Below are 8,973 nucleotides of genomic sequence, written 5' to 3'. Positions count from 1 at the left end.
ATTTAATCTAAATAACAGAACCATTAATCTATTAGAAATAAACCGGCCGGGTGCGCTGGCTCATGCCTGTAATCTCAGCACTTTGGGAGGCCGAGGCGTGTGAATCACTGGCAGGCAGTCAGGAGTTCGAGACCACCCTGCCCAACATAGCAAAACCCATCTCTACTAAAAATACAAAAATTAGCCAGGCGTGATGGCATGTGCCTGTGGTCCCAGATACTCAGGATGCCAGGGAGAATTGCTCGAACCCACAAGGTGGAGGTTGCAGTGATGCAGTGAGCCAAGATTGCACCCCTGCACTCCAACCTGGGCAACAGAGTGAGACTCCAGCAACAACAACAACAACAACAAAAACCCAAAATGTTCATAAGCCTAAAGATCCTCCTGAAGAGTAATTGTCTCATTCCAGCCTTTTCAGATGTGGGTAGGTGGAATGAGAAAACCAATCGTTTGCTCTTTCCACAGTGGTTTGTTGCCACGCTGCTCACATCTCTAGTTTTTTAGGACAAAGAAGCTTTAGACAGGAAAGCAGTAATGCCCAAAAGCCAGAAGTGATCCCACTTTAAGTTTATTTCATGTGATTCTTCTCAGCATGCAGTGAACTTTCTCAGGAAAAACTTTTCTTTGCTGCCGCAGTTTACATTATAAATTAATTTACAAATATAGAGTTGTGCTAGAAACAATATTTATATAAGTCCATGATATTTTCATATACAAAAATATCCACAGAAACCGTTTCTTTGAACACATACTATGGGAGTAGGTAGTCTTTGGTTGTCTTTCTGCATAATGTTTAAGTAATGGTGATGCCATTTGTACCTCAATAAGCTGTTTAAAAAAATAATTTTCTGTATGTATATTTCAAAATAAAACATTTTTAAAGTAATGCTGTGAGAGTCTCGGGGTGAAAAAATACACAGGGAATATTAAATTTTTTTATAATGTGCTTCTGTTCCTGTTTCTAAAAAAGTTAAAACTCCAAACTAGCCACACTCACATCCAAAAACATGGTACAAAGGCAACTCACAGGACGATAAATTCATTTTTGTGGAACACCGTTCCCATAAATTTGACAACTATCAGCATTTTAATGAACACTTTTTGAATAAAAAATTTGTTTTTTTTTTTGAGACAGTCTCACTTTGTCACCCAGGCTGTCCAGGCTGTTATACAGTAGCATGATCTCAGCTCACTGCAGCCTTGACCTCCCAGGTTCAAGTGATCCTCCCACCTCAGCCCCCCAAGTAGCTGGGACTACAGGTGCATGCCACCACATCTAGCTAATTTTTGTTATTTTTTGTAGAGATGGGGTTTCACCATGTTGCCCAGGATGGTCTCAAACTCCTGGGCTAAAGCACTCTGCCCGCTTAGGCCTCCCAAAGTGTTGAGGTTACAGGCTTGAGCCACTGCACCGGCCCTGAATGAATTCTGTCATTCGGCAACTAGTGGATGAGCGTACCAGGCACTCTACTGGGCACTAGAAGGTTGACCTTAAAAATTATTCAAATGATACCTCTGAGAAGTAACAGAGTGCTAAGATAAATAAGATTAAATATATCTTTTTAAAAACTGACCACAAATGGTTTATTGTATCAAAAACTATAAAATCCCATTTCTTCATTATTTAAAAAATATTTTGTAGACACAGTCTTGCTGTGTTGCTCAGGCTGGTCTCAAACTCTTGGACTCAAGTGATCCTCCCACCTCAGTCTCCTAAAGTGTTGGGATTACAGGTGTGAACCATTGCACCTGGCCTAAAATTCCATTTAAGAGTTTTTATTTTGGCTGAGCATGGTGGCTCACACCTTTAATCCCAGTGCTTTGGGAGGCAGAAGTGGGCAGATCGCTTGAGTCCAGGAGTTCAAGACCAGCCTGGACAACATAGTGAAACCCCATCTCTACACAAAATACAAAAAAACTAGCTAGGTGTGGTGGCATGCACCTGCAGTCCAAGCTACTCAGGAGGCTGAGGTAGGAGGATGGCTTGAACCCAGGAGATTGAGGCTGCAGTGAGCTGCGTTGTTTTTTTTTTTTTTTTTTTTTTTTTTGAGACCCCCATCAAAAAAATTTTTTTAATTAAAAAATTATTTTAAAGTCAAAAAATTTAAATTTAAAATTAAAAAGTTAAAATATTAATTCAAAAGTTTAAAAAATTAGCTGCACACCTGTGAGCCCAGCTACTGGGGTGGGTTGGGGGAGCTGAGAAAGGACCACTGTTTGAACCTGTGAAGGTTGAGGCTGCAATGAGCCAAAATCTCACCACTGCACTTCAGCCTGGTTAAGAGAGGGAGACCGTCTCAAAAAACAAAACAAAACAAAACAACAACAACAAAAACCCACACGCACACACACAAAAGCTATTTTTAATACAATTCTAATAATACTTTGTTAGAAAAGGAAACACCCAGGATACAAGCTAAAAGGGAGAGGATGCCAGGCTAACCATTACAAAATAGGGCAATGGTCACCCCAGATCTTGGACTCTGACCGCAGGATTCAGAGGTGCTGCCCAGGGGGAACGCACCAGATGACTTTTATTTTCAACTAGAATCTTTGGTCAAATGACATCTAGCATATATACTTGTACTTATAACTGGCTATGGAGGCTGGTTTCTCGGTTTTGTAGGAAGTAGAACACGGAGGTTACAAGTACCGGCTCTGGAACCAGACTGTCTGGGTCTGATCTTGCCTCTAGTTTACTATCAGTCTCACTTGGAAAGTGGTCACAACTGTTTTTTTGGCCCCCTGTGCACATTTGAGCTTGCAATCCTGGTATACAGTGATGATCAAAATAGACAAAGTGACCTGACATCCTGGAGTTTCACTTCCCTTACATGGAAAAGGGAGGGTAGTAATAATAGCCACCACCCAAGGTTGCTGAGAGGATTGAATGAATACATGACAAGTGCCTAGAACAGTGCCTGGCACACGGGGCTGCCTGTGCCATTTTATTGCCGTTAGAATATACCATGTACCAGACAGAGGTGATTTGTGAGCTGCCTATGCATAGCTCAAGGATTTGTGGTGTTGCCTAGGACAGTATGATAAACAACCAAAAAAAAAAATCTTTAGAGGCAAAGGACACAAAGTTGGAGGTTTCCTATAAAAAAATTGAGATATCTGGCTCTTCTGTAAAAATCAGAATGTAGGCTGGGCGCAGTGGCTCATGCCTGTAATCCCAGCACTTTGGGAGGCTGAGGCGGGTGGATCACCTGAGGTCAGGAGTTTGAGACCAGCCTGGCCAACAAGGCGAAACCCTATCTCTACTAAAAATACAAAATTTTAGCTGGGCGTGGCGGTGGGCGCCTGTAATCCCAGCTACTCGGGAGACTGAGGCAGGAGAACTGCTTGAACCCGGGAGGCGGAGGTTCAGTGCCACTGCACCCCAGTCTGGGCAAGAGAGTGAGACTCTTGTCAAAAAAAAAAAAAAAAAAAAAAAAATCAGAATGCTGCCATGGGAGAGAGAAAGAACCAGCTGTTCCCAGCAGCCTTCTGTTAGTCAGTCCCAACTACCCTCTACTGCTTCAGTTGCCAACTGATGTTAGTTTTCTCACCCAGTAACTTCGTAGGCTTATGTTTTTTTTAGCCGTCTGTACACACTTGAGCTTGCAATCCTGGCATACAGTGATAAGCAAAATAGACATGGTCCCCGCCCTCACGGGGCTCACAGGCTACCTATCACAGAAGAGAGTGAAACGGATTTCTCTCTGGAGAGGCCCACATGCAGAGAAAACTGTAAAAGCTCGCTGGGTTGTAGAAAGAGTTATCTACTACACCCTTGTTACTCCAAGTGTGGTCAAAGGACCACGAGATCACCCAGGAACTTGACAGAAATGCAGAACTCAGGTCCTACCCCAGACCTACCGACTTGGAATCTGCATTCTAATCAGCATGTGTGCACGCCTCAGGTGTGCATACTCAAGTCTGAGAGCCTGCTCTACACCTCGGAGCCCTCTCGGGGGTAGATGAGGCTGTTGACCATGCTAAAGTTGTGGAAAGGGCTGCTGAAGGGGCTGCTCTGGCCCCCGCTGGTGCTGGCAGGGAAAGGGCTATAATAGGAAGATCTCTGGCCGGTGCTATTGCTGGTGCTATTGCTCAGTTGCAAGGTGTCTGCTGAGGCCTCTGAGATGGAGGTCGGGGAGAACATGCTGCTGGAGGGCAGCTGGGCCCCCTGGATCCCTAGGTGGCGGCTGCCAGGGAGAGCCCGCTGGGTACTCACACTGCTGCTGACACTCAAGGAGCTGAGGCTGCTGAAGAAAGTGTTGAGACAAGGGGTGGAGGTGAGCATGGGTCCTCCAGGAGATGAGGCAGTACTCTTGGTGCCCTCCGGAGGCTCTGGGGAGTGGGAAGGCCTCAGCAGAGTGGAGGGGCTCTCTTCTTCTGGTTTCCCACCCACTCCAGACCCCAATCCTGAGGAGAGCCCTTCTTCGGACTTTGATGTCCCGGCAGCCACTGTGGAGCCATTGCTGGCCTCAGAGCGGCGCTTTCGCTTCCGACGGAAGTTCCCGTTGTCAAACATTTTCTCACAGTTCGGATCCAGAGTCCAGTAATTACCCTTTCCTGAGAAGATGAGAAAAACCAAGTGAGAGAAGGACCTGTTTTATGCTTGTTTACTCAGCTTCATTTCTGGGAGGAGGAGAGCAGACTCTCATTAGATGCTGACAAAGATGCTCAATTCACTCTAATATTCAAACCAATCCTCTTTTGGGGAAAATGTTACTCTTCGCTTCAGAGAGAAATCCAGAACAAAGATGTTCTGGCCACCTCTACCTCCTCCTGGTGGTGTCTCCTACTTAAATCTGAAGACCTAATTTCATTTCTGAGACACTTATAATTAAATCATGTAACACCTTCACTAATTCTAGATCCAAATCGTATGACCGTGCGAAGTCATGGAATCCTGATGCTACTTAAAGTTGAGCCTTAGACTGGGCCAACGTAGTGAGATGTCTACAAAAAAAAAAAAAAAAAAATTGAGCCTCTGTTTCTTTATTTATAAAATAGAGATAAGGATAGTACTAATTTAGTGGATTGACTGTGAGGATTAACTATATCAGCATAGTAGCTGGCACACAGTAAGCAGTGCAAAAACAGCACTTATATTATTCATTGAAAGTGCATCATTCCCCACCTCTGAGAAAAATGCCCCACTGGAGAAAGGCAATCTCAAAATGACAAAAAAATTATTACTGAGCAATTGTTTTAACTATGCATTGGATGGCATAAATTTTGAGTATGAGGAAGCTCCTGGAAACTACATCCCCTCCTCATTTTGGGCAGGACCTGCCCCTACAAATCCTGCAAATGTTTCACCCATTGGGTAAATACATTTCAGACACCAGGGCCTCATTCTTCTGCATGTCATGCTAGTTTTGTTCTATTTACCACAAGTGAGGTAGAAAAGATCTATCATGTTGGAGGATTTTATATCCCAAAAGCTTTTTCCACTTCTAGTAAAAAGAATTCAATGTCTGAGAGTGCTGTAGAATGCTTATCTTGTGGCAAGTGCTTCACACGGATAACCTCAGCTATTGCTCACAGCTTTACAGCGATAGGCAATATTACTGCTTCCACTTTTCAGACAGGAGAACTGGGGTGCAGACTGGTAAGTAACTTGTCATATTCCTAGTTAGTCATGATAGTCAGGATGTAAACAGGCTGGCTCCAGACTCAGCATTAAAAAAAAAAAAAATTATTTATTTATTTATATTCTCTGAGATAGGGTCTCCCTCTGTCACCCAGGCTGGAGTACAGTGGCGTAACCTTGGTTCACTGTAGTCTTGACCTCCTGGCCTCAAGCCATCCTCCCACCTCAGCCTCCCAGAGTAGCTGGTACTACAGGAGTATATCACTATGAATGGCTAAAAGACTCAGCATTCTTGCTGGGCACAGCAGCTCACGCCTATAATCCTAGCAGTCTGGGAGGCCGAAACGGGTGGGTCACTTGAGCTCAGGAGTTCGAGACCAGCCTGGATAACACAGGGAAAGCCCATCTCTACATAAAATACAAATTAGCCGGGCACTGTGGCATGCGCCCATAGTCCCAGCTACTTGGGAGGCTAAGGCAGCAAAATTGTTTGAGCTGGTGAGGCAAAGGTTGCAGTGAGATCGTGCCACTGCACTTTTGAGACAGTTTTGAAACTGTCTCAAAAAAAAAAAAAAACCCTCAGCATTCTTAACTAACCACTGGGCTAGGCTGCCTCCACTGAACCATGTTCTGCAAATAGTTACAGGAAAAAAAAAATATATATATATATAACTACAATTTCAATAATATCTCCACCTATCTGGATATGTATATTGTGCCACATTGGTACCAACTTTTTTGACAAAAAAACTAGCCATAGACCTTTGAACTTTTAGGATAAAGTCCAGAAGAGTTTACATGACAATTTACATGATAATCTTGGGTGGTACAAAAGCCAAATCAAGAGGATGCATCTTCTAGAACTGCATACCCTGCCCACTACAGTAGCCACTAGCCACACACGATTATTGGGCACCTGAAGTATGGCTAGTCCAAATTAAGATGTAGTGTAAAATACACATGGGATTTTGAAGACTTAGTACCGAGAAAATAACAAAGAATCTCATTAGTAATTTTCATATTTGTCATATGTTGAAACAATATTTTGGATTATTTAGTTTGCATTGTATTTCCATTGGAGAGTGGTGCTCCACAGCGACTTCAGGGACGAGCTCATTCTGAGCTCCAGAATATTCACACAATTTACACAAAATCCTGGATCTCTGTAATGTGCAACTAAAATGGTTTCAGCTCTCTTCTCTTTTTCCTATCACAATCCCTTTCCCTTTCCTTGTTCTGGGTTCCTTCTAAAAACCTCAAGTGGGATTCCGTTTCTCTCTTCTTGTTAATCATTTCTCCACCTCCACCGCTCAGAGCAGGTAACACTCACTCCACTGTAACACAGACCTCCTCACTCCAGGAGCAACTGGGCTTAGACCAAAACCGCAGCAAATTTGGGATATTCATTTCTAAATTTCTAACTAGTTAAGGTACCCAAACTGCAATTTGCAGGACCTCCCTGCTAAAGTTCTCCCATTCCAGACCCCCGTGTCATGATGCCCGTGCCACTCTCTCTAGGGGTAGGCACCGTACTTGCTCTATTCAGGACACAGTGAGCCTCTTTGGAACCCGATGAGGAGGAAGTGCACCTAGGGACAGCCGGGCTGGCCCCCAGTTCTCCCACCGCGTCTTCTGCGAAACGTGATGGAAATCCCAGCTCACGTGGATCCCTTTATAACAATCCCTTATTTGAGAGCTTACTTGTAAGTAGACCCTCCCCTTCAAAAGGCCTGATCAACACCACCCAGGGGTAGCCGCCTGTTCTGGGATACAGATTTTTTTCGTTTCTCTAATTGGCCGGCCTCTGCGAGTGGATGTAAAGGTCAAGCTCCTTTCTCAATGAGTCTTCCTCCCGAAGATCCCCTGCTCCTTCCCTTTGTCCTCCGGTTGGGTGGTTTATTCCTCCACCCGCTCCCACCCGCAGCCTGGACAAGAAGACTCCTGGCAGATCTTCCAGCCGCACACCGACCCCGGCGCCGGCCCTCGCGCCCAGCGTCCGCCCTCCCCGGCTGGGAAGCACCTGCCGGCGGCCCTCACCTGGGTCGTCCTCGTCGCGGGGCACCTTCTTGAAGCAGTCGTTGAGCGACAGGTTGTGGCGGATGGAGTTCTGCCAGCCGGCCTTGCTGCGCTGGTAGAAGGGGAAGCTGTCGGCGACGAACTGGTAAATGTGGCTGAGCGTGAGCTTGCGCTCGGGCGCGCTCTGAATGGCCATGGCGATAAGCGCCGAATACGAGTAGGGCGGCCGCACCATCTTCATCAGGTCCTCGCGGCTGGCCATGGACAGCCAGCCCAGTTCCCCGGGCCCCGCGGGCGCGGCGGGCGAGGCGGGCGCGGCGGGCGCGGGCTGCGCGAAGGGCCGCTGAGCGCAGCCGAAGGTGCCGGCGGCGGGTGGCGGCTGCAGGAAGGGCCCGGCCGCGGCCCCTGGGGGCGGCGGCGGCGGCGGCTGGGCGCTCAGGTACGCGGCGGCGGCTGCGGCGGCGGCGGAGGGCGGGCCTCCCACGCCGGGCCCGTTGAGCCACAGGTAGGGGTTGGCGGCGGCGGCCGGCGGCGCGGCGTAGTCGGCCAGCCCGTAAGGCGCCCTGGCGGCCGGGGGGGCGCCCGGGGCGGCGGCGGTGGCGGCGGGCGGGGGCAGGCCGGGCTGCGAATACACTCCGAAGTTGTCGCCGCAGTAGAGGGCCATGTCGGCTGCCGTGGGCGGCTGCGGCGCGGCCGCGGCGAGGGGCGAGCGGGGCTGGTCTCGCCGCTCGGGCGAGAGCATCCCTTTGGGGGCCAAACCTGCGGCTCCGCCTCCACCCGCGCTGGGCGCCCGGTGCTCCGGGCCGAGGTCGGGCGGGTGCTCGCGGAGCGCCTGCGAGCTGGCCTCTTATAACCGAGCCCGGCGCGGCTCCTCCTGGGCTGGCCCGGAGCGGGGCGGTGGCCGCGGGCCTGGGCTCTCCACGCCCCCGCCACGCCCCACCTGCCCGCGCGCCCGAACCCGAAGCCCGCCCGCCCCGCCCCTACCACCCCTCTGCCCAGGCCCGGGAGCCTCGGGGAGGCCGGCGCCTCCAGGTTTCGGGCAAAAAGCAGCACCCAGTTCCTAGACCACGTTTCTTAACACCATAATAAGCAAAGCCAGGAATATTAAAGAGAAGACAACCCGAACGGTACTAATGATTTCTGAAAAGTTAACTTGGGGTGGCCGCTCGGGCCACCTGCCTAGTCGCCCTTTGCCTTTTCTACCTCTTTCCTCCTAACCTTTTGTCATCGAGTTGCGGTATTCACGTCCAGTCTCAACCGATCGGCTTCCAGTCGAAAATAGTCGATGTGATTTACAGTGCTTTGGGGTATACGGTAGAGATTATTAACGGGCCCCTTTGGCATGTCCCCTTCTCGGGGATTCTGTGGTC

General features: G+C 48.5%; 2 protein-coding genes across 3 annotated transcripts in view; one reads left to right on the top strand and one right to left on the bottom strand.

The window, feature by feature from the left end:
- Nucleotides 1-552: 552 nt before the first annotated feature.
- FOXI3 (forkhead box I3) lies at nucleotides 553-8,426 on the bottom strand. The gene is made up of 2 exons (XM_005575365.4): nucleotides 7,625-8,426; nucleotides 553-4,560 (listed from the first exon to the last, which is right to left on the bottom strand). The coding sequence occupies exons 1-2, from the start codon at nucleotides 8,343-8,345 to the stop codon at nucleotides 3,938-3,940; spliced, it is 1,344 nt and encodes a 447-aa protein (XP_005575422.3). The 5' UTR covers nucleotides 8,346-8,426; the 3' UTR covers nucleotides 553-3,937.
- SPMIP9 (sperm microtubule inner protein 9) overlaps nucleotides 7,973-8,973 on the top strand; it is an 85,715-nt gene continuing 84,714 nt past the window's right edge. Inside the window, exon 1 of one of the 2 annotated variants that reach the window (XM_065526831.1) lies at nucleotides 7,973-8,108. The gene's annotated coding sequence lies outside the window, so the exon portion shown is untranslated. The remainder of the gene's footprint in view (nucleotides 8,109-8,973) is intronic. The other variant, XM_045368919.2, reaches the window with a different exon arrangement.

Source organism: Macaca fascicularis, chromosome 13 (genome assembly GCF_037993035.2).
Source record: "Macaca fascicularis isolate 582-1 chromosome 13, T2T-MFA8v1.1".
Classification (NCBI taxonomy): Eukaryota; Metazoa; Chordata; class Mammalia; order Primates; family Cercopithecidae; genus Macaca; species Macaca fascicularis.
The sequence above is the reverse complement of the archived record's forward strand: the minus strand, read 5'-3'. Positions and strand labels throughout refer to the sequence as shown.